The following is a 26,123-nucleotide window of genomic DNA, read 5'->3' on the forward strand; positions in this document are numbered from 1 at the left end:
TCCCCCCATCGCACTAATGGAGGAAATCTCTCTTCGCACCAAGAGTTCCACACAGTCAGGGATTGGAGGGAACATGCCACCCTCGTCAATGTTGGAGTCTTACATCCTTCTCAGGAAGGAATCTAAAGACTCCAAAACGTTGCGTAAGTCCTCCACTAGGACTAGGATGGAGCCAACCAGCCACTCTGGGAATGTCCGCTACTCTCCCCAAGAAGAGCCTTCGGGGATAGAAGGAGACTTCACTGCGAATCCTACAACAGGAGGAGACCAGCAAAAGTCAGAACATGCATTTTGGTAAGTTCTGACTCTAATGAGGGCTCTCAACTGGTTTTCCGACCCAGAGATCCCTCCTTGAGAGGGCAGAGACACAGTCTTAGACCTTGTCTTTGGTACTCAAAGCCCTCTAAGACCAGTGCAGCCCTACCCTGGTCTCAAGGGGTAAAGAGTACCAGGGACAAGATCTCACAACAGCTCTCCGAGATTTCCTCCTCCAACCGTTCTAGTACGACCAACAAGCTCCTCCCACCTCGTTGCGTACAGCAGAAGAGGTACTTTGAGATCCTAGAGGAGCCTTTTCTAGCTCTTCCACTTCGCCACTCACTGGAAGAGCTAACCAGGGGAATCCCTCTTGAGAGAGACTTCAACCGGCAGGTCTCGTTCTCGGCAGCCGAGATCCTTAATCAGAAGGTTGCGAAGTGTGCTATGCAAGCTACCTCGTGGCTCGATATCTGGTTGGGGACCTTAGGTATCCTGATACGCTCTGAGGATTTCTCCAAGGAGCGTACCAGGAAAGCTATGGAGACCTTCCTTCTCTCAGGTACTCGCACGATCGAGTTTCTGGCCCACCAAGTCTCGAACTTGTGGGCAAATACCATCCTGAAATGTCGGGATGCAGTAGCTGAGAGATTCCATCAGAAGGTCCCTAGTGCTGAGATCAATAGGCTCAGACATTCCTCCATAGAGGCGTCTGTTCTTTTCGAGCCTAAGGATGGGGAACATGCCGCTGAGAGGTGGAGGACGTCTCATCAAGACACCCTCCTTCATAGGGCTTTAACATCCAAGCCCTATAAGCCTCCAGCACCACAGCAGTCCCGTCCAGCCAAGACCACTACGACGACAACAACAGCGAAGATGATGGTGTTTAAGCGCTTTCCTGTCAAAGACAGGAAAGGCAAAAAAACCTCTAGGGGAAGCAAAAATCCTAGAGGGAGCAGCCGAGGCCGCAAACGCTAGGATAGGCAGTCCCCTTGCATTTCCACCAGTGGGGGATGCCTACAAAGTTGCTCAAACAGGTGGAAGCAACTCGGGGCCGATTCCTGGACAATCTCCGTGATCAGTCTAGGGTATCGCGTCCCGTTCATAACATCTGTACCTCCCGACGCCGAATCCAGTGTCATTGAACTCCTTTGTCATGGGATCGGCTAAGGGGCAAGCCCTTCGGGCAGAAGTCCAGACCCTGTTGAAGAAGGGCGCTCTCCAAGAGGTCCTCGACTGATAGCCAGGCTTCTTCAGTAGACTCTTTCTTGTAAAGAAGGCGTCTGGAGGCTGGAGACCTGTCATCGACCTCTCAGCTCTGAACAAGTTTGTCAAACAAACTCCGTTCAGCATGGAGACGGCAGACACGGTCAGACTAGCAGTAAGACCGCAAGACTTCGTGTGCACACTGGCCCTAAAGGACACGTCCTTCCAGATCCCAGTCCATCCGTCTTCAAGGAAGTACTTAAGATTCAGCCTGGAGAACAGAAAATACCAGTTCAAGGTGCTATTCTTCGGTCTTTCCACAGCACCACAAGTCTTCACCAGAGTGTTCACCCTAGTATCCTCTTGGGCACACAGGATTGGCATCCGTCTCCTCCGTTATCTGGACGACTGGTTAATCCTAGCAGACTCGGTGTCAACCCTTCTTCAACTCCTAGTCAAACTTCTGAGACTTTGCCAAGATTTGGGGATCATGGTATATCTCAAGAAGTCTTCCCTGCTTCCCACTCAAAGACTGGTATACTTAGGCATGATTATAGACACCACTCTCCACAAAGCCTTCCCATCAGACAACAGGATAGCAAGGCTGAGGAAGGTCATAAGACCTTTTCTCAGACGAGAAGAACTTCCAGCCCAATCATGGTTACGTCTCCTCGGTCACCTTTCATCGCTGGCCCGTCTAGTTCCCAATGGTCGCCTCAGGATGAGGTCCCTCCAGTGGCAACTCAAGCCCCGGTGGAATCAAGCCTACGACTCCCCGGACATCCCGATCCCCATGGAATCTGCGGAACTGACGGACCTCCTGTGGTGGGTGGCAGACGAGAACCTACGAAAGGGAGTGGATCTTCTCAGGCGCACCCCCCCCCATTTGATGCAGTTTTCAGACGCTTCAAAAAAATGGTTGGGGGCTCCACGTGCTGCACCACATGACCTCAGGCCTCTGGTCAGAGTCAGAAAAGTACCTCCACATAAATCTCCTAGAGATGAAGGCCATCTTTCTAGCCCTTCAACAGTTCCAACAGTACCTGGCAAGTCACTCTGTGGTGGTGATGAGCGACAACACCACAATAGTGGCCTACATCAACAAACAAGGAGGTACTTTTTCGCAGCAACTATCCCATCTAGCAGTAGAGATACTGAGATGGGTCGAAATCCACTCGATACCACTATCGGCTCGCTTCATTCCAGGCAAGAGGAATGTGCTCGCCCACAATCTGAACAGAGCATCTCAGATAGTGAGTACCGAGTGGTCTTTGGATCATCTAGTAGCCAACGAAGTCCTGACTTTGTGGGGTTCTCCAACTGTGGACCTCTTCACAAAGGCCCTGAACTTCAGGCTCCCGGTGTACTGTTCCCCAGTCCCAGACCCCAAGGCTCTCTGGCAAGATACTTTCCAACAACGGTGGGACAACATCGACATTTACGCCTTTCCCCCGTTCTGTCCAATGAGGAGGGTACTCAACAAGACCAGAACATCAGTCAATCTTTCAATGACCCTCATAGCTCCGCTATGGCATCACGCAGAATGGTTCCCGGACCTCCTGCAACTCCTAACGGAGCCGCCAAGAGAACTCCCTCCATGACAATCTACTCAAACAACCACACGCCAACATCTCCCACAAAGCTGTAGCTTCACTATGGCTTCACTCCTGGAGACTCTTCAGCATCTCCTCTCTGAGAGAATTTTCGCAACAAGTTGCAATCAGGATGTCTGGACACCTGCGAAAGTCATCAGCAGCAGTCCACCAGGCAAAGTGGAAAGTCTTCTTTGGTTGGTGTCGTGGAAGGGGTATCTCTCCACTCGATGCCACTATTCCAACAATAGCCGAGTTCCTCGTGTATTTGTGTGAAGAAATGCGCCTATCAGTCTCGGCAGTGAAAGGCTATCGCTCAGCCTTAAGCCTCGCCTTAAAGCTGAAAGGAATGGACATTTCTTCATCGCTAGAACTTTCTTTACTCATATACGGAGTTATGAACTTACCTGCCCTCCTTCTGAAGTGAAACCTCCCCCATGGATCATGGTTCGAGTTCTCAGGTCTCTTAAGAGACCTCCCTATGAACCATTACGCCAGGCAACAGATCGCCACCTAACTTGGAAGACGGTGTTCCTGCTAGCTTTGGCCTCGGCCAAGCGAGTCGGCGAACTACATGGTCTCTCTTATGACATCACCCATTCAAGGGTATGGGGGGAAGTAACGTTCAGCTTCGTCCCTGAGTTTATTGCTAAGACTCAGAACTCAAGAGTAGCGGATCCTTGATTCAACTTCATCCGGATTTCTAGTCTCCGTACTGTAACAGATGACCCAGACCTTCTCTTACTATGCCCAGTAAGGAGCTTGAGGCTGTACCTTAAGAGAACAGCCGCAGCCCGTCCTCGTGTGCCAGCACTATTCGTCAGCACAGGAAGGACTAAGAGGAGGGTCACCAAGAACACCATCTCGGCATGGATTCGCAGGGTCATTGACCTGGCACTGAATCCAGACCCTCCTCTGTCACGTCGCCCCAGAGCACATAATGTCAGAGGCATAGCTATGTCCCTGGCCTTCAAAAGAAATTTTTCAGTGACGCAGGTTCTTCAAGCTTTTGTGTGGAAACGGCAGACTACGTTCACATCCCACTACCTGCAAGACGTGACCCACAGAAGACTCGATACTTTCTCTATAGGTCCTTTGATGGCTGCACAACAGCTGGTTTAAAACCTCAAGCTCCTTATTGGACAAGTATCAGAAAGTTGAGGGCATTGTTACCCAGTTTTAGTCTACATGAATGAAAAGGTTTGACTAGCCCTTATTCTTTTTTTCATCATCCCCTCCCTTGGGGAAAGCAGCATCCTGGGTTCTCTCCATAGCTGACCTCAAACCACTGCAGGTAAACCATGCTCCCTTGTGTTCCTAGTATTAATATTAATACTGTTACTTCCCCATACCCTGACGAGGTGGTATTGGGAAAGTCCTAGTCTACTAGTTTCCATCTAAAGAACTTAGAACAACTTTCCTAGGACGAGTCACACTTCTTCATGCCTTCACACAGCTTGCGTAGGCCGCAGACCTTGCGTAGCAAGATTTTAGCGAGGTGCAGGGGCTCCTTATTTCTTGAGTGCTAACACACTCAAATAAGGAGCCCCCGGGCAAAGCCAAAAACCAGACTGGCTGGGACGTGAGTCACCCCTATTAAATAGTGTGTTTGTATGCCAGTTACGGAACAAATGACAAATTCGTAAATAATTTGTATTTTTCCTATCTACAAACCTTAGCTATTTAACCAAACTTGCCCGCCAGCCCTATCCCCCTTGAAGTCCTACCTCCAAGCAAAGTGAGCTCAAGCACAAGTGTGTGAGAGGGGCGGGGTAGCAAACTACCCTCCCATACACCCTGTAACTAGCGTTGTGGGTAGTAAACCCTCGTTAAAAATTAATGGCTCGTCATTTCAGCTACGCTGAAAGTAATACCCTATTAAATAGGTAGGGTTTTTATAGTTAGGAAAAATACAAATTATTTACGAATTTGTCATTTTAAGAAGCCAATAATTTTGAAATGGAATGTCATTCCTAGTTTTAGGGAATGACAGTATATATTAAGACTAAGTACCCTGCTTCTCATAAGTCCTGCTATGAATGTGGATGTCATAAGATTCAGGTAATAAAACCTTGTGGCAGGCATAACAATTTATATTTGTGTTTGATTGACTGGAATCCAGACATGGATGAATCTATTTTCAATTGTCTTCTTACCTTTATGGCCGAGATACAAGAAAATAATAGAAAGGCTACTTTTGTCTTTGTTGTTGATTTTAATGCTCGCCAAAGGGAGTGGTTAAATTCTGTTTCTCCAACCGATCTCCACGGCTCAAGAGCTTGAGACTTTGCCTCAGAATCAGGCTGTGAGCAAATCATAAGTGAAGGTACTCACAGGTCTGGTAACTGCTTGGACCTTGTATACACTAACTCCCCTGGCATTATAACAAGTAATGTTGGTTTCCAGTTGGGACATCTGATCCTGTCTTGATTTCATTAGTGGTTAAGACTGAGCAGCCTGTCCTTGATGTATCATACTCCTGTAAGATTTATATGAGATCGCAAGCGGACTGAAATGGGATTTTGGGAGAGCTTTTGGGCCTTAATTGGTCACAATGGTATAGTAAAGCTGATCCTGTTGTTCCTTTGAATGAGAATCTAGCCAACATCGGCGTATCCCTTCTCGTATGCTAAGGTACTGAGTGAAGGACAAACCCTGGTTCAATAATGCTTGTAGACATGCTTATTTGGAGAAGCAGGAGACCTATCATCTTTGGAAGGGTAACGATCAGATTTGACTTGGAATAACTTATGCTCAAAGAGTTTATGCTTCAACTGAAAAGGAATACAATTTATTCATAAAAGAAACCCTTTCTGGTACAACCCAGAGACATATGTGGTGGACTACCCTTAAATCTGCACTCTTTGGTGTAGATGCAACAGTTCCTCCTGTACTTAAACCAGATGGCTCTGTCACTCACTATCCAAAGGAAAATGCAACCCTTTTAGTTGATGTGTTTGACAGTAAACAGAGTAATGAGAAAATTAATCTTCCTCATCTGTGTTTTCCAGAAGCTAAACTAACTAGTTGTTCCCATACTAACAAACCTTCCATTATTTATTGTGATTATCTCTCGGCAAAGCTGGAAGGTAGCCATTAGACTTAAAGGCGAAGGGCAACCCTGCCTAACCACTTGAGCGGGTAAGCTGAGGGTGGCTGGCGGGGAGGTGGTACCCAGCCACCTCTATATATACTGTCAAAGCTGTGAGCTACATCAGTTATTTTCTTTTGGGTCGTTAGAGAGTGGACGTCTCCTCTCTCTCCTCCCAAGGCTGTCAGTGGACTCTTTAATTGCTTTTTCTTTTCAGGAGTGCGTGATTTTTTCGGATCGCCTTCATTTGGACATACCCTGACCCACACTCTGTGTCCTTCATGTAGAGGACATCGTTGTGAGCAGGGTTCGCCCTTTGCAGAGTGTAGGGAGTGGCTTGCCTCCCAATGAGAGAAATGGTGTTGGGGGGGGGAGGCACAGAAAGAAGAAGGCTGAGCGCGATCTTTCTCTTCCAGGGGCTAGGAAAACACGTTCTTCTTCCTCTAGCACCCTCAAATCTCTTTTACAAGCTCCTTCATGTTCGCACTCTTCTGTGGGATGTAGACCGACCAACTTCTTGGCAACCCCGGGGTACTGGGAGGGTAGTTGCTTCCCCTAGAGTCTTCACCTCCAGCTGCCGGAGAGCTATTTTCCCTTGCAGATCTGTTGCAGGTGTGGCCAACCTCAGGGTTTCTGCGCCCCCTTTGAAGGAGGAACTTCTTCGTTTCCTTCAGCGCGGTGTCAGGAAAGACACTTCTCCAGAACCTTCAACATGCTTTGGAAGGCGTTCTTGCATTAGAGCTTCACGCTCACAAGACCATCAGTCTCAATGCTCTCCTCGGAGGCGTTCCTCTTCACAAGGAGAAGTCTCGCGAACGCGCTTTGCACAATGACGAGCATCCCAGTTTAGACTAGGGTCCAGATGCTCGTGTTCTTGATCTCGACAATTTAAATCACGAGGATGACGCTCGCTCTCGCGAGGACGAAGCTCCCTTTCACGAGGGCAACGGTCACGCTCGCGAGGGTACTATTCACGGAAACGATGGTCACGTTCAGAAGCTGGGCATTCACTACGATCACGCCGTTCTCAAATGAGAGGTAGACGCTCCTTTTCACGATTGCGAACTGTGCATTCATGATCAATGTCTAAACGTTCCTCGTCTAAAGGTACAGGTAGGCGTTCGCATAGTCCATTAGCGCGTAACCCCTCAACCCGTCCTTCTCCTAAACGACTTCTGAGAGAGAGATACAGTATTTTATTTCTATTTTAGTACCACTAAGAATGGGCGTGTGGAAGAGGAAATTTTTGGATTTCAGGGAAGGAGTTCACCACATGTGGATAAATAACCCTGAAATATAAAGAAATGTACTTATGATCCCCAGTGATGAATTATATATTACTGTCAAAGCCCATACTAATGAATACTAACGTTTCTACAATAAAATTCTAAAAAAGTCTGGCCTGATTTTTCACAAACTGAAATGTTGAGAGAGAGAGAGAGAGAGAGAGAGAGAGATTTTTTTTTCTAGTATCAGTACAAATGGGTGTGTGGAAAAGGCCATTTTTGGATTTCAGGGAAGGAGTTCACCACATGTGGATGAATAACCCTGAAATATAAAGAAATGTACTTATGATCCCCAGTGATGAAGTATATATTACTGCCAAAGCCCATAATAATGAATGCTAACGTTTCTACAATAAAATTCTAAAAGAAATCTGGGCTGATTTTTCACAAACTGAAATGTTTTGAGAGAGAGAGAGAGAGAGAGAGAGAGAGAGAGAGAGAGAGAGAGAGAGTAGAGAGAGAGAGAGAGAGAGAGAGAGAGAGAGAGAGAGAGAGAAAATGAATTTTTTTTTAGTATCAGTACAAATGGGTGTGTGGAAAAGGCCATTTCTGGATTTCAGGGAAGGAGTTCACCACATGTGGATAAATAACCCTGAAATATAATGAAATGTACTTATGATCCCCAGTGATGAAGTATACATTACCGCCAAAGCCCATACTAATGAAAGCTAACGTTTCTACAATAAATTTCTAGAAAAAAAAATCTGGCCTGATTTTTCACAAACTGAAATGTTCAGAGAAAAAATAGCTATAACATTTTTTAACAATGACCAATTTTCATCATTCAGAGATGAAAAGATAGAGAATTAAATTGCCTATAAACTGAATACTCATACTTATTAAAACCTATACATACTATGTACGGTATATATAAGGAACTCATTTCTAAAAAAAACTGAAGCATGTTTTCCAGTTGTAAATTCTAAGAGAAAATTTGATACTTAATTTTTTAAATATCAACTGATTTTTATTAGTCAAACATGAGAAAATACAGAATTTTATAACCCACAATCTGCACATTCACTTTTGAAAAAACTAAAAACTTCTATATGAAAAATTGCTGCCATTGAAAGTGGTTACTCTACTTTGATGAAATTATGTATATGAAATAAAAATAGAATATGAATCTTTCTCTTGTTTTATAATACTAAATTCTCTTTCCAGTGGTTTAAATGGAATAAATCAGTCGATAAATAAGAAAGTAGTAGGAGTTTGAAGTAACTCCAAAGTAACATTATTTTGATGGGGCCGAAGAAAATGGCTGGAGAGATATTTCCTGCATTTTAAAAGTAGACTGAAATCTCAAAGATGGAGATGAATTGGCTTGGGATTGAAATAGAAGATGAACCTTTAGAAAAGCAGAATTAGAAGTACAGTGGAACCTCTACATATGATCTCAATTCGTTCCAGGACCTGGTTCGTATGTTAAAACGATGGTATGTTGGAGTGAATATTCCCATAAGAATACACTGTAATTTGTATACAGTAATTCGTTCTACAGCCAAAAAACCTATGATAACTTCTTAATAAATTGCTACACATAATTACACATAACAATAATACAATTGCATTATATAATAGCAATGTAAAAAAAAGAAATAATAAATAAAAAATGGGTTTTTATTGTCACTATCTTAGAAACAGGCCAACGCAAGTGTAGGCTTTGCTACGCAGGAGATGGTGACAGCAACAATGTACCGTAACTTACTCCTAACTTACACTACGTGAACTTTAACCTAACTTAGCTTATTTATTTTTTTTTCTATTTTTATATATTTTTTTTTCTTTTTGATTTTTAATTTTCATCACTTTCACTCAATTCAATATTAGTTTTCTTTGCTTTAGTTTCTTTCTCGTCATCATGATCACTAGACCGCTTCGTAGATTTTTTAAAGAAACTATCGAAAGTTACTTGGTACGGCTTTTCAGAATTTTCTGAAATGGGTTAAGCTGACATCATCGAATTGCGAAACTACACGGCAAACCTGAAGTTTCTGTGGGTGATACTTATCAATGAAGTCAACTACGTGTTGATGATGTGCTAACATCTCTTTTATTACAACCGAACTTAAGATGTGCTCTACCACCTCGATGTCCTCTGACTCACTATACTGCGCTTGGAACTCATCATTCTGCATGGCATGCAGCTCCTTGAGTTCCTTAGTGGTGACCTCTTCATGATGCTCCTCGACGAGTTTGGTGATGTCATCTTCATCGACCTCCAGACCCATGGACTTGCCAAGGGATACAATCTCTTTTACGTCTTCCTCTACGGCAAGCATTGGTTCAGGCTTGGGGCCAAAACCTTCAAAATCTCCGGGAGAAACAGCATCAGGCCAAAGCTTCTTCCAAGCTGAATTCAGTGTCTGTCGAGTTACTCCCTCCCAAGCCTGAGCTATGATCTTCAAGCAGTGCACGATATTGAAATGGCTCCTCCAAAATTCACACAAAGTTAAGTTGGTGCTTTGCGTGACATTAAAGCACTGCTTAGATAAGTGCTTGGTGTAGAGCTTCTTAAAATTAGAGATGACTTGCTGGTCCATGGGCTGGAGGATAGGGGTGGTGATCGGTGGAAGATACAGCACTCTGATGAACTTGAACTGGTCGATGATATCAATTAAGTGGGGGGGGGACATTATCCAAGCAAAGCAAGCACTTTAAAGGCCTTCTCACAAATGATCGTTTCAGTGATCGTATCACCAACAATATCTTTGTCCTATATCCATGTTAACAAAAGGCGTTCCATCTCTTCCATGGTAGGGCTGCGACGTTTTGAAATAATGGTGATCCCCTTTGATGGTTTGACTGCTTTAATGGCTGCCTTCTGTTTGATGATCGTCGAGATCGTAGACATATTCCGGCCATATTGTTTAACCAGATCACTCATACGCACACCACCCTCATGTTTTTCTATAATTTCTTGCTTCAATTCTAATGAAAGCATTGCCTTCTTCCTTTTCTCACCACTACTAATACCTGGACCGAAACCAAGCTTCTTAGGACCTGTGATTATACGTAAAATCAAAAGTGAAACGTGAGAAAAGGAAGATACAGTATAAGTACTGTTAATAACGGACTAAACAGAGAACAACCACACGATGCACACGAGAACAGAGAACTGACCGACGCGACACTCACTGACGTCCCTCCGACGTGCTGCTGTCTACTGGCGTCAACAAGAAACTATGACAGAAACTTCGAGAAAATTCTACGCGTGTGGTCTACGTCGGATGTTGGAGCATGACTTCGGGTGTCGAGACGAAAATTCGATTGAATTTTACTTCGGATGTTGGAACAATCATATGTAAAGGCAATCGTATGTAGAGTTCCACTGTAACAGAATAAAGACTTGTAAGAAAAACCCCAAATATCTGTAAAGGACATAGATAAGAAAGGAGTTGGGGAAGATGTGGGTAAAATAGGAGTTTGTATGGAAAGTGCACAGACTAAGAGGATAGAGATAATTAATAAAGGAAAATATGCAATTTTAAAGAGGAGGAGGAGGGTTTTTTGCTGGCTGGCATCAGATACGTTCAAATTGCAGTACAAGGTTTATTGGTAACCCTCCTGCTTCATCCCTTCTCCACGTGATTATAAAATAAAAAGATAACTATCTTTTTGGCACACTGTTAGTTACTATGGATGAAAGCATCATAGTGGTGTGGACAGAGTTTTGAATTGAATGGCATCATTATCTGGGAATTATCAATTATAACAGTGTAGTCAGAACTTGAAATTATAGTTTAAGGCTTATGTAAATAAGATTTTTATTCTATGATATTTTGTCCCTAATTTTTAACATTAATGTTTAAAGTTTTGCTCTTTCAACATTATATGTAGTAATTCATTAATCAGTTTTGCCTTAATATTTAGATTTGGACAACCAGAAATTATCATTGGCACCATCCCAGGAGCAGGGGGTACTCAGCGCCTTGCAAAGGCTATTGGAAAGTCTAGAGCGATGCAAATGTGTTTAACAGGGGACATGATAACAGCACAGCAGGCCAATGACTGGGGTAAGTTTCATAATGATCACATTCTAACCTAAAAATAAAGTATAAACTATATTCTTCTTCATTGCTTAGTCTATTTACCCCTAGTTTATCTCTGTGCATGATGTTTAGAAAGCATAATAAATTATTAACGCTGCTTAATTACCTTTCTAGAAATAACAGATTTTTTATGAATTCATTGCATTGAAGAATAACTAAATTACAGATTAAGTTTTGCTAGAAATTATATGAATATACTGTTACCCATGTGATATCTGCAATGTTCTCGTGTGGACAGGGCTATATGTTTTTTTTTCTTTTAGTTATGTTTTGCCACTTATCAGAATGCCACACCCTTGATTTATATGACAAATTGAGGAACTGTTGTTGATTATTCTTTACAGTTATTGTATTATAACTTGATACATACATCATACATATACCAAGGCACTTCCCCCACTTTTGGGGGGGTAGCCGACATCAAACAAATGAAACAGAAAAGGGGACCTCTCCTCTCTACGTTCCTACCAGCCTGACAAGGGACTCAACCGAGTTTGGCTGGTACTGCTAGGGGTGCCACAGCCCACCCTCCCCCGTTATCCACCACAGATGAAGCTTCATAACGCTGAATCCCCTACTGCTGCTACCTCCGTGGTCATCCAAGGCACCGGAGGAAGCAGCAGGGCCTACCAGAACTGCGTCACAATTGCTCGCCATTCATTCCTATTTCTAGCACGCTCTCTTGCCTCTCTCACATCTATCCTCCTATCAGCCAGAGCTTTCTTCACTCCATCCATCCACCCAAACCTTGGCCTTCCTCTTGTACTTCTCCCTTCAACTCTTGCATTCATCACCACCTTTAGCAGACAGCCATTTTCCATTCTCTCAACATGGCCAAACCACCTCAACACATTCATTTCCACTCTAGCTGCTAACTCATTTCTTACACCCGTTCTCACCGTCACTACTTCGTTCCTAACCCTATCTACTCGAGATACACCAGCCATACTCCTTAGACATTTCATCTGAAACACATTCAATAACTTGATGATATTGGAAAAGGTATATTGATGAAAACATATCAAGGATATATACACTATCCATACCATTTATTAGTATTTCCCACATTTGCTTGTTTCATTTTCAAATCTATAAGAGGGGATAAATAGAGATTGTTAATAGATATACATACTTAGGACAGACAGTAAGTGTTTCCCCAGGACACGACACTGAAATTATAGGAAGGATAAACATGGAATGGAGAGCATCTGGTAAACCAAATGAGATTATGAAATGTAAAATGATACTTTCTCTAAAAAGAAAAGTATTTAATGAGATGGTCATACCACCATTAAGGGGACTGTCTGCCTGTCTGCTATGTCCTCCATTTTTTCTAGTTATTCAAAATACACCATTTATTAGCAAAAACCAGGATTTAAAAAAAAAATGTAGGTACATTTTCTCCACTAATATTAGATGAATTGTATTGAAAATCATACCATCAAAACTTCTTTATAAATCGAATAATTCTGTGTGACAGATTTTCAATTTTCCTTTTTCCTTTTTCCTTTTTTTTTGAATAATTTTTTCTTAATTTTCTTCGTCTAGGCGTAAAATTATCATGAAAAAGAGAAAAAGAAAATAAAAGTTCTGAATAACAAAATTGTGGGATTTTTATTCCTTTTTTCAATGATATCTTTCTCTCTAAAATTGAACAATAAATAAGTGAGAACAATGTAACTAAGTGAGAATCAGTATGTTTTTGAGTTATGAGCTCCCAAAGATTTGCTATAATTTTTTTCTTTTTTTCCTTAAAAAATCAAGATAACATTATTATGATAACCTTACTTTGTACTTTTATTGTTTATTTCTATATGAAGGCTCCTTAAACTAGGCATTTAAACCCTAAGTTTACTAATACACTTTATGTAAGAATGTCATGAGTTGCCAGCGGCCTCTCTTTGTTGCCAGAGTTTTAGTTACAATGTTCCAGCTTTGTACTCTTTCATGTTTTCCTCTCTTTTTGGTTCTTTTTTTGTCACTCTCTGCTTACTTTTTGTTCCTTCTTTGACCTTGCTATAAAGTTCACGAGGACATTGTGAAAACACAATTTACATACGAAATGCAAGTGAACAAACACACATGCATCTTAACTTCTATACATCTTTGGAAACTCTGGCTGTTCCTCTCGTAGTTCGTAGTTTGCGTTTGCCTACCCTCTACCAATGCCTTCCATCTCTGCCAGACGGACGAGATTTCGAAATACAGTATAAGTGAAAAAAATTGCTATATATATGCAAAAATAAAGACGCAAAGACGATTCTGTTAGACTCAGTTAAACAGACAACGCGGTAAAGATGACATCATTTAAAGACTGCTTTATCTTCATTATTTGTAAAAATAATTGGCTGAAATTTATGGAGAGCATGTACGATATGCTTCTGCGTATATAGAAACTATGAAACGATTTTTTATTTCTGAAAGTTATGTCAAAGCACCATAGCGGACGGTCCCCTTAACTTATGCATCAGAAACTTGGAGCCTTAGTAGAGTCTTAGAACATAAGCTAGTTACAACTCAGAGGTATGGAAAGATTATTGATAGGAATAACATTAGGAGACAAAAAAAGAGAAACGTTGATATGAGAACAAACCAAAGTAGACGGTATTCTAATAACATGTATGAAAAAGAAATGGATGTTGGCAGGGCATTTAATGACAATGACAGACAATAGATGGACATTAAGAATAACAGAATGGGTGCCTAGAGATTGAAAAAGAAGTAAGGGAAAGAAGAGATGATGATGGATTGACAAACTAAGAATGTTTGATAGAAATTTTAGTAAGTTATGGACTTAAGTATATGATCTATCTTTTAATTTTGTATGTAATTTTATAGTGAATACCTTAACTGTATGGATCACTATTCTATTCTCTCAAGGCGAGTGTTGAAATACTCTTAACTCAATATCAATTTAAAAGAAAAGGGAAGCAGACTGTAAGAAGTTCCAAGATGAGTTTCCTAGCCTTTAACATTACAGTACCACAAGTTTTTTGACTCACCCTCCTTGCCAGAAGTGATAATCCTGCAATGCACCTCTCCATCCTCATCTCAGTTCTTGCCATCAGTCCCTCCTATTTCGTCGTAGGTGCCCAAGTTTCTGCCCTGTATGAGTGTATTGTCGTAATAGTTGTCTTATAAATCTTTGTTTTGAGTCTTCATGGCATTTTCTTGTCTAAAAAAAACTCCTGTGATTTCTCTCCATTTTTGCCATGCTTATTTTACTCGTTTGTCTCTATGCTTTCTCGGTACCTTCATCCTCCATTAGTATTAATCCCAATTAGTTACTCATAATTTTGTTTTAGTTCTGTGCCATCTTTCACTTGAATGCTTACTTCTTCATGTCTATCTACTACTAATCATTACCTGTCTTTCCAATGTTCACCTTCAGTCCTTTCCTTTCTAAGACTCATTTCCATGATAATTTTTTTTTTTGTGCAGTTCTTTTGTGTTTGCTATAATGACTAAATCATCAGCAAACATTTCCCACAATTCTTCCTTGTTCCCTAATTTTTATGACTAAGTATCTATAACCTCAATGAACAGGAATGGACTTAGAGCAGATCCCTGATGAAGACCAACTTCATTGGGAATGTCTAAATAACCCTATATTTTGTTTGTATGATGGGTCTTACCCCCTCGTACATCATCCTCATTAACCTTACAAGGTTCTGCTGTACTCTTTCTCAAACACTAATTGACTGATCTTCTCTGTACCCTGGCATACACATTTTCATGATCCACATAACATGTGTATTTTTTCCTGTTTCCCTATAAATACCGTACTTCTCTTGGACTTGTCTTACTTTAAAGATAGCAACCACCATGATCATTCCTTTCATAAATCCAAAATGCTGCTCATGTATATCTTATCAACTCTCTCAACTGTCCTTCTACTAATCTTTCTTGTACAGTAGGGTCCCGAATTATGTGAGAATTTGGTCGATCAATGACCTCGTATAAATGGAAAATCGCATATTTCGAAACACACAACTAACAGAAATAATTACATTTGGGCCATGGCAACCAGCAACTTGCCTATTCAAATGTGTTTACCACCCATTTCCAATACTTTCTATATACTATACTGTATTATTTTATACTATCAAATTGTTTTTGTAAATAAATCAAACATTTAATATACTTTATAGTTCTAATAACTTGAAAAAAAGGTTAAAGTTACAACCAGGATGTGTGTAAACACCGTATATTTCTCGTTATACATACATACATATACCAAAGGCACTTCCCCCAATTTTGGGGGGTAGCCGACATCAACAAATGAAACAAAACAAAAAAGAGGACCTTTACTCTCTACGTTCCTTCAGCCTAACCAGGGACTCAACCGAGTTCAGCTGGTACTGCTAGGGTGCCACATCCCAACCTCCCACATTATCCACCACAGATGAAGCTTCATAATGCTGAATCCCCTACTACTGCTACCTCCGCGGTCATCTAAGGCACCGGAGGAAGCAGCAGGGCCTACTGGAACTGCGTCACAATCGCTCGCCATTCATTCCTATTTCTAGCACGCTCTCCTGCCTCTCTCACATCTATCCTCCTATCACCCAGAGCTTTCTTCACATCATCCATCCACCCAAACCTTGGCCTTCCTCTTGTACTTCTCCCATCAACTCTTGCATTCATCACCTTATTTAGCAGACAACCATTTTCCATTCTCTCAACATGGCCAAACCACCTCAACACATTCATATCCACTCTAGCCGCTAACTCATTTCTTACACCCGTTCTCACCCTCACCACTTCGTTCCTAACCCTATCTACTCGAGATACACCATCCATACTCCTCAGACACTTCATCTCAAACACATTCAATTTCTGTCTCTCCATCACTTTCATTCCCCACAACTCCGATCCATACATCACAGTTGGTACAATCACTTTCTCATATAGAACTCTCTTTACATTCATGCCCAACCCTCTATTTTTTACTACTCCCTTAACTGGCCCCAACACTTTGCAACCTTCATTCACTCTCTGATGTACATCTGCTTCCACTCTACCATTTGCTGCAACAACAGACCCCAAGTACTTAAACTGATCCACCTCCTCAAGTAACTCTCCATTCAACATGACATTCAACCTTGCACCACCTTCCCTTCTCGTACATCTCATAACCTTACTCTTACCCACATTAACTCTCAACTTCCTTCTCTCACAAACCCTTCCAAATTCTGTCACTAGTCGGTCAAGCTTCTCTTCTGTGTCTGCTACCAGTACAGTATCATCTGCAAACAACAACTGATTTACCTCCTATTCATGGTCATTCTCGCCTACCAGTTTTAATCTTCGTCCAAGCACTCGAGCATTCACCTCTCTCACCACTCGATCAACATACAAGTTAAACAACCACGGCGACATCACACATCCCCTGTCTCAGCCCCACTCTCACCGGAAATCAATCACTCACTTCATTTCCTATTCTAACACATGCTTTACTACCTTTGTAGAAACTTTTCACTGCTTGCAACAACCTTCCACCAACTCCATATAACCTCATCACATTCCACATTGCTTCCCTATCAACTCTATCATATGCTTTCTCCAGATCCATAAACGCAACATACACCTCCTTACCTTTTGCTAAATATTTCTCGCATATCTGCCTAACTGTAAAAATCTGATTCATACAACCCCTACCTCTTCTAAAACCACCCTGTACTTCCAAGATTGCATTCTCTGTTTTATCCTTAATCCTATTAATCATTACTCTACCATACACTTTTCCAACTACACTCAACAAACTAATACCTCTTGAATTACAACACTCATGCACATCTCCCTTACCCTTATATAGTGGTACAATGCATGCACAAACCCAATCTACTGGTACCATTGACAACACAAAACACATATTAAACAATCTCACCAACCATTCAAGTACAGTCACACCCCCTTCCTTCAACATCTCGGCTTTCACACCATCCATACCAGATACTTTTCCTACTCTCGTTTCATCTAGTGCTCTCCTCACTTCATCTATTGTAATCTCTCTCTCATTCTCATCTTCCATCACTGGCACCTCAACACCTGGAACAGCAATTATATCTGCCTCCCTATTATCTTCAACATTCAGCAAACTTTCAAAATATTCCGCCCACCTTTTCCTTGCCTCCTCTCCTTTTAACAACCTTCCATTTCCATCTTTCACTGTCTCTTCAATTCTTGCGCCAGCCTTCCTTACTCTCTTCAATTCTTTCCAAAACTTCTTATTCTCTTCATATGACTGACCCAATCCCTGACCCCACCTCAGGTCAGCTGCCCTCTTTGCCTCACGTACCTTGCGCTTTACTTCCACATTTTTCTCTCTATACTTCCATACTTTCATACTTCTCTATACTATTACTCTGCAGCCATTCTTCTCGTTATAACAGGACCCAAAATACAGACAAATTTTAATGTTTGTCATATCTATTGTATAAGACAACTGGTGAATAGCAAAACCATCACTGTATAGAGTAGCTTTTGTTGTATCATTGAAAATCCTAAATTATCAAGATAAAAGAGATTTCATATCACGAGTTTCCTAAACACGCCAAAAAGCATAATGAAAAATGACGACCATTGTTTTGTTTACGTTTATCTCTGATCATAACGAAGAAACGAACGCATTTACACATCTTTGTATAGGTTAGTTTTATATGATGATTTTGTTATTACCAATGATGTTCTACTTAATTTTTTTTAGAACTTCGAAATAAATGAAAAAAAGTTTTCCTTTGTGACGCCGCCTGAAACGGAAACCTTCCATTTGCTTACTGTACGCTCCATCTTCGATCATAATAAACAAACGAACACATTAAACACACATGATTAAAGTGATAACTATTGATATTAAAAGCATTTAGTAAACATTATGTTATTACAAATATTTTACTTACTGTATCCATATAAATTTCTAAAATCGTAGCAAAGCTGGAAAACTTTTTTTCATACGTTATCAACAATAGAAAAGAGCCGCTATTAACAGTATGGTAATTTACGATACAGTAATTCTAAACTGTTACGAAAGATAATTGTCCTTTCCATATCCAAAATACTTTTCTTAGCTGCAGTTATAAGTCAACTTGTACCCACCTCAATTATGGAACCATTTGGAAAAAAAGGTAAAAGAAGAAGAAAGTCCCAGGCCGGTTTTTAAAGTCATCGAACAATTAGGTTACCGCTAGAACGTTCGATATGATAGAGAGGGTGCGAGATTGGAGAAGTAAGGAAAATTGAATCATGCTTGATTTTTAATAAAACTGAACTTTGTGAAACAACAAAGATTTTCTTTGTTAGAGAGAGAGAGAGAGAGAGAGAGAGAGAGAGAGAGAGAGAGAGAGAGAGAGAGAGAGAGAGAGAGAGAGAGAGAGAGAGATATATGATGGTTTTAAATGTAATAAACAATAAATATGATAGGTTATAAGACATTGGTGCTTATGTAATATTAACTGTATAGATGGTTTGAATAAGAAGAAATGGTATAAACAATGCTTTGTTATTGTATTCGTTCGCTCATATTCTTGGGAGCGAGAGCTAGACATCAGCTGATCTGATCACAGCCAAAAGTTAAACAAAAATAAGTCGGCAATACTCGATTTATAAAACATTTCCGAAATTTAAAACAAAAGTACAGGGTTTTCTTAAAGCACAATTAACTATTTAAATAGTAGCAATTTTCTAGAATAAAGTGAAGTTTCCTAAAAATAGTGGTTTGCTGACGAAATCGGATGTCATATTTTAAGCTACGATTGAAATAGATTTATACTCGGTATAATTTTTTGTTTTATATTTCATTGACGCTTTTTAATAAAACCTATTTGTTCCGTACCCGAAATACAAACCACGATATTTACATTGGGTATTACTTTCGACGTAGCTGAAATGACGAGCCATTAGATTTTAACGAGGGTTTCCTACCCCGCGCTAGTTAGCAGGGGTAGGGGTAGCTTGCTACCCCTCCCTCCCTCACACACCGGTGAAATGTCTCACTTCACTTTTGGCTCGGACAATGGACAGACGTGCCTGTCTTTGTCCTCGCTTGGCAGCCATTTTTTGTATTGTGTTTACTTAATCACTTACTTTTCTTTTACTCAATATATATATAAACATTTTTTCGTGTTTATGTGTATATTTGAGTACAGAAATCAGTAAGTTTTCTTTTCAGAGTTCCTGCTTGTGTGAGTAGTGTACGATATCTCCGTGGAGCCCTCGGCAGTTAGGCCACCTCGGTGTAATTTCATGGGTTGCGATCGAGTTTGACTTCGGTCTTTCTCTCTCTCTCTTTTGAGGTCGTTCACCCTTTACTACGTTTCCTTTACTACGTCTGAGTAGCTTCCTTCCCGTGTGGGGGGGGGGGGGGGTTGCTACGCCGTACGTTTTGTCTCAATTAGTTTATGAATCTAAATGTATTGGTTGATTTTTCAGTTTTGTAGAACGATTCCTTTCGGGGTTTTCATTCTTTATTTAGTGTTCATTCATTTTTTTTTAAATTACGTAATTACATAGTTACATAATTATAATTGTTATAATTCTGTGTTTGTTACAGCTCTCCTTCCGTGAGTGTAAGTGGTTGTGAGGGCACGTGCCTGTTCTGTAATTCTTGTGTTCTTTTTCCTCGGGATTCCTCTTCGGAGTCTTCCCGGGAGAATGAATGTTAACTAATGATTTTTGTTTTTATTTTTCACAGTTAACAATCTAGTTCATTTCTGTAATGTGGCAATGGAGTGAGCTGTCTTGTTGAGGCCTGGGGATTCTGCTGTTGCTGCCTCCCCTATAGATCTTCGTCAGGGGCGTGTCTCCTTCTCCTGGAAGTACTCCTGTGATGATTGACAGCTCTCCAGTTCATTTTAGAACACTCAGGAGGCTCGCCTCCTTGGGTGGGTAACTTTCCTTCCGAGGGAAGTTTTCCTATCCAGGCTTGAGTTTTTTTGCCCTTTGGGGGGATCTCCTCTTGCCTTTTTTTCATGCGACTATGCTCTTGGTGCTGAGCGGTCGCACCTGCAGTTACGCTCAAGGGGCTGGGCAACTGCAGGAGCCCCTCTTCGGAGGATTGCTCCTTTTAGGTCTCTGGCTGACCCGTCTCTTCTACGAAGTGTTTCTCTTTCGTTCGCGAGGGAGTACACTCATAGAGACTCCTCTTCGGAGGACTCTTCTGCTGTTGTTGCTGTTGGCCGCCTTCGCCGTAAGGCTCTGCGTCCGCTACGTCGTAAGGGCCTCCTGTCTCCCTATAAGGGTACTAAGAGGCGCCTTTTTGAATCTCCTCCGTATGCAGCCTGCAGCTCCTACCTCCTTAGATCTCTCCGGGGATCGATCTCCAACGCCTTCCTGACCTTCCGCCCCTGGTGCAGATGGACAGCAGTCTGACCTCGTCATCCGACGGGCAACGGTCCCTTCGGGGCAAAGGGTTGCCTCCCACGGGGTGTGCTTCCCTTGCGTGTCAGGGTTCCCCTTCGCGCCCTTCTGCAGTGTTAGCGCACAGGCGCTCTCCTGCTCATCAGCGTTTAACTAATCGCTAGCGCTCTCTTGTTCGCCAGCGCTCTCCTGTTCGCCAGCGCTCTCCTGTTCGCCAGCACGCTCCTGTTCGTCAGCGCTCTCCTGATGATCGTCGCCCCACTGCTCGCCAGCGCTCTCCTGAGGACTCCGAACATCCTGCTGTTCCTGTTGTGCGCCCTGCGCGCCATCGGTTTCCTGAGCGCTCTAGATCTCCTGCCGGTCAGAGCACACCTGCGCTTCCAGTTCATGATACGCTCCCTGTGCGCCCACGTTCGCCCGCGCGACCTAGAACTTCGGTTCAGGTCTTGGACTAGGACTCTTCTTCTACGCACAGGATTCCACGCGTCGCCCTTCTGCTCGCCAGCAACCACAGACGAGACGCGCAGCGATCTCCTGCGCGTCAACGATCGCCATCGATCTTCCACGCGTGTCAGGTCCCCTGGACACCATCAGTAGCGATCTAGCGCTCGCCTGCTGTGGACCACGATCTCCGGTAGCTGAGTCTTGCCGTAGATCTTCCTCCTGCTCGCCAGCGCTCACCTTTACTTCTGTCCTTCTGTGCGCCAGCTTCCTTCAATCACCAGCGCACATCTGCGCGCCCTTTTCTGCCACGCACCAATGGGCGCCAACAGTTTTTCCTGACCGTCCAGGATCGCCTGATTGACAGCTCGCATCAGCGCTCACCTTCCTGATGCACCTGCGCATCTTCTGATTAGCGCGATGCGCGCTAATCATCCATAGTCTCTTACGCGTCAGGGATCTCTTACGCGCCCGCGCGATTCTTCGCCTGCGCGCTAGCGTATTGCTAACGCACCGCTCACCAACGCGCCATCGCTTGCCAACGCGCCTTCACTCGCCTACGGGCCTTCGCTCGCCAAGACGCGCCATCGCTCGTCAACAAGCCATCGCCCGCCTACGCGCCATCGGTCTCCTGACCGCCTATGCGACCACACGCCCACGTGCCCGCGCGACTGGACGCCCACGTGCCCTCGCGCCAACGCGCATGCGCGCCCGCGCACATACGCTCCAATGTTCGCCCGCGCGCGAACCGACGGTGTTCCATCGCGCGAACCGACGGTGTTCCATCGCGCGAACCGACGGTGTTCCATCGCGCGAACCGACGGTGTTCCATCGCGCGAACCGACGGTGTTCCATCGCGCGAACCGACGGTGTTCCATCGCGCGAACCGACGGTGTTCCATCGCGCGAAGCGACGGTGTTCCATCGCGCGAACCGACGGTGTTCCATCGCGCGAACCGACGGTGTTCCATCGCGCGAACCGACGGTGTTCCATCGCGCGAACCGACGGTGTTCCATCGCGCGAACCGACGGTGTTCCATCGCGCGAACCGACGGTGTTCCTTCGCGCGAACCGACGGTGTTCCTTCGCGCGAACCGACGGTGTTCCTTCGCGCGAACCGACGGAGTTCCATCGCGCGAACCGACGGTGTTCCATCGCGCAAGCTCTGGCTCGATTCCTGCAGTAGCCATTGCTTGCCTACGGGTCATCGCTCGCCTGTGAACTATCGGATTCCGACCGCCAGCTCTCGCCCTTCCAACCACACTCGCCCTCCTTCTGCGCTCCCTCGCGCACTTTCGTCCACGCTCCTGCGTGCCCGCGCACGGGCGCTTCCACGTTCGGCCACACGCGAACCATTGATTTACCATCGCGCGAGCGCCAGGACGATTGGGACCGCGATTCCCGTCAGGGTTTCGCAACACGGCCAGCCTGGCGAGTCTTCTGGAGCGCGTATTTCCAGAACACGGTCTTCACCCCGTAAACGCAGAGCATGGCACGTGCAAGAGCAGGAAGAATCTTCAGAGAGGTCTGAGCAACATTCTTCTTTCCAGAACCTGGGTTAGCCCTTCCTCCTCGTCATTCCCTGGAGGGGTCGTGCCAGGGAGTTTTCCTTTCGAGATTTCTCTGTCGGGCAAGGGGTGACTGGTTTAGCCCTTCCTCTTCTCCATCCCGCGGAAGGGGCTTACCAGGTCCTTTCCCTCTTCGGTTGCGACCCGAGGTTTTGTACAAGGAAGCTCCAGGAAGATCATAGGTACTTTCCTCCTCTCAGGCTCAAGCACCTTTGCGTTCCGTCGCCAAGTTTCAAACTTGCGGGCAAACTTGATGTTGGAGCATCTAGACGCAGTGACCAAGGGCTTCCCCTCGGGTGTCTCATCCGTGGATGTCGACAAGCTCAGACACTCTTCCATCCTTGGGAAGAGCTTGTTTGAGCCCAAGGACAGAGACATGGACAGCTGTTGTGCGGAGGAAGTCGACTTCCGTTTTCACTCCTCCAAGGCGCTTTCTTCCAGACCCTGCAGGCCTCCAACGCCTCTTCTTTCAGCCTCGCCGGCCTAAGTTATCGGACCGGCTACGGCAGCTAAGACAAGGTGTACAATAGCAGTCCCCTCCTGTCTGGGACAGGTAGCACGGGAGGCTCTCCCGGGGAGGCATAATCCTAGAGGGAGTGGCAGAGTTCACAAACTCTAGGATTGGCAACCCCCCCTTGCAGGTCTCACGCTGGGGGGATGCCTAAGGTTACTCGTCCGGATAACAGCTTCCCGATGCCGATTCCTGCACCATCTTCATGATCAGCCAAGGATATCGCGCCCCGCTCTTACCATCTCTCCGTCTCTGTCAGTGAATCCAGTGTCACTGAGCCTCTATGCCATGGGGTCGGCAAGAGGTTTGCCCGTTTGGGCAGAAGGATCCATGCCTTAGGAGAAGGTCCTCCATAGGGTCGTCGACGGCTTCACCCCCCCGGCTTCTTCAGTCGATCCTTTCTCGTAGGAAAGCATCTGAGACGGGAGTTCCGTCGTCGACCTCTCAGCTCTGATCAAGTTTGTCGAACAAACTTCGTCCAGCGTGGAACAGCAGAGTCGATCAGACTGGTAACGAGGCTGCAGGACTCCTTAGGCCCTGGATCGGAAGGACGGGTACTTCCAGTCTCCATTCCATCCATCTTCCAGGAAGCTCTTGGAATTCAGCCTAGACTACAGGTGTTCCTGCTTATGATGCGGTGTGGCGATCCCGCCGCGGCATCACAGGTTTTTCCCCAGAGAACTCTCCCTGCTTTCCTCATGGCCGCTCAGGAGCAGGCTTCCGCCTCCTTCGCTTTTTGGAGGTCTGGTCAACTCCGGTAGGCTCGGGTTCGACCTTCTTCAATGCCGGGACAAGCTTCCGGGTCTTTACCAAGAGTGAGAGATCATGGTAATTTGCTAGGAGCAAATTACTTCTGCCTCAACATCTGGAGTATCTAGCCATGATATTGAGTCAACGGCCATACCACGTTGGAAACACTGCTTCTCGTCCGATCAGCGAAGTTAAGCAACGTTGGGTCTGGTCAGTACTTGGATGGGTGACGCCTGGGAACACCAGATGCTGTTGCCTCCTTCTCCAAGCCTTCCTTCAGTTGACTGTGGCAAGGCTGAGGAGAGTCGCAGTACCTGGTCTCAGTCAAGCAGAGCTTTCAGCCCTACCTTGGAACGTTTCCTGGGTCTCTTTTCCTCATTGACCCGTCTAAAGTCCCGAACGGTCGCCTCAGGATAAGTTCCCTGTGAGGCGGCCCAAGTTCCGGGGGTATCAAAGCAACGATTAACCGGACTTTCTGGCCCCTATGGAACCAGCGGAACGTTTAGACCTGCAATGGGGTTTGACCTATGGAACCTCTTGATGGGAGTGGATATTCGCGTCCTTTCCCCACATTTTGATGCTGTTCCCGGACTCGTCAAAGAAAAGGTGGGGGGGGGGGCCATGTTCCGGTTCAGGCCTATGGTCAGGACCGGAAGGATACCTCCCCATCCTTCAGGCAGGCTTAGGGGCCGTAGTCTGGCCCCTCTACAGATCCTACAGTTCCTGCCGAGTCGCTCCGTGCGCGACGACTTCATGGTACTGGCGTATTCCAACCAGCAGGGGACGCATTTTCATACCTTCGCATCTTGCAGTAGAGATACTGAGATGATCCGAGGTCCTCTCAATACCACCATCGGCTCGCTCATTCCGGACAGAGGAATGTTCTCTCCGACTATCTGAGCAGAGCCTCGCAGATAGAGAGTACCTGGGGGTCTTTGGCCTATAGTAACCAGCAAGTCCTGGCCTGGGGGACATGATCGCGACAGCCTGGAACTTCAAGCTTCCGCTGTTCTTCCCCCCAGTCTCAGACCCCAAGACTCTTTGGCAATATGCTTTCCGGTGACAGTGGGACAACATCGACGCCTGCGTCTTCCCACCATTGTTGTCTGTTGAGAATGGGTCTCAACAAGACTAGGTTGTCTGTCAACCTTTCGATGGCCCTGAGAGCTCCACTGTGACTATACGCAGAACGGTTTCCGGACCCTCTGCTTCCCCTGACGGAACTCCCGGGAGAGTTTCTTCCACGGCACAGGCTACTCAAACAACCACACTACAACATCTTTCACGAGCCGTTGCATCGCTTCGGCTTCACGCCTGGAGACACTACGCCGCCCCCTCAAGAAGAGACAACCCGCTACAGTCGCGGTGCGGAGGTCGCGTCAGCTGCGATAGTAATCCGCAGGGGTCTACCAGGCGAAGTGGAGAGTCTTCTGTGGTTGGTGTCGTGGGAGAGATACCTCTTCCCTTGAGGCCTCTTCTCCAGCAATAACGGAGTTATTGCTTTTCGGTGGGAGGAAACTCTTTTCCGCTCTCGGCAGTGAAGCCTATCGCTCAGCCTTTCCCTGGCCTTCAGGCTGAAAGGAATAGACTTTATCCTTCCCGCTGGACCTTTCTTCGCTCATGCGAAGCTGCGAACGTCCCTGCCCCCAGTCGGAGTGAGACCTCCTCCATGGAGCATGGTTCGGACTCTTTAGTCCCTTAAGAGATCTTCTCAAGAACCATTACGTCAGGCCTCTGATCGTATTCCGTCTTGGGGGACGGTGCTCCTGCTCACTCTGGCCTCGGCCAGTGTGTAAGCAATCTTCATGGTCTCGTACGACTCCGCCCTTTCAAGAGAATAGGGGAAGGCAACATTCAGGTTCGCTCCTGAGTTGTTTTCTAGACTCAGAATTTTGGAGTCCCGGACCTTCGGTTCGACTCCTTCAAGATTTCGAGTCTCCATTCTGTATCAGATGACCCAAACCTTCTCCTTGCCAGTAAAGGAATCGAGAGGTTATCTTTGAGAACAGCTGCAG

General features: G+C 44.7%; 1 protein-coding gene and 1 non-coding gene across 2 annotated transcripts in view; both read left to right on the forward strand.

Annotated features, from left to right (window-relative positions):
* The window catches only part of LOC137648621 (enoyl-CoA hydratase, mitochondrial-like), a 237,554-nt gene that overhangs the window by 118,425 nt on the left and 93,006 nt on the right, over positions 1-26,123 (forward strand). The window contains exon 4 of the mRNA XM_068381560.1: positions 11,304-11,446. Coding sequence (XP_068237661.1) covers positions 11,304-11,446 — 143 coding nt within the window. The remainder of the gene's footprint in view (positions 1-11,303; positions 11,447-26,123) is intronic.
* LOC137648935 (5S ribosomal RNA) lies at positions 24,249-24,366 on the forward strand. The gene has a single exon (XR_011045761.1). It is a non-coding gene; the product is annotated as a 5S ribosomal RNA (ribosomal RNA).

This window comes from Palaemon carinicauda, chromosome 10, assembly GCF_036898095.1.
Source record: "Palaemon carinicauda isolate YSFRI2023 chromosome 10, ASM3689809v2, whole genome shotgun sequence".
NCBI classification, from domain to species: domain Eukaryota; kingdom Metazoa; phylum Arthropoda; class Malacostraca; order Decapoda; family Palaemonidae; genus Palaemon; species Palaemon carinicauda.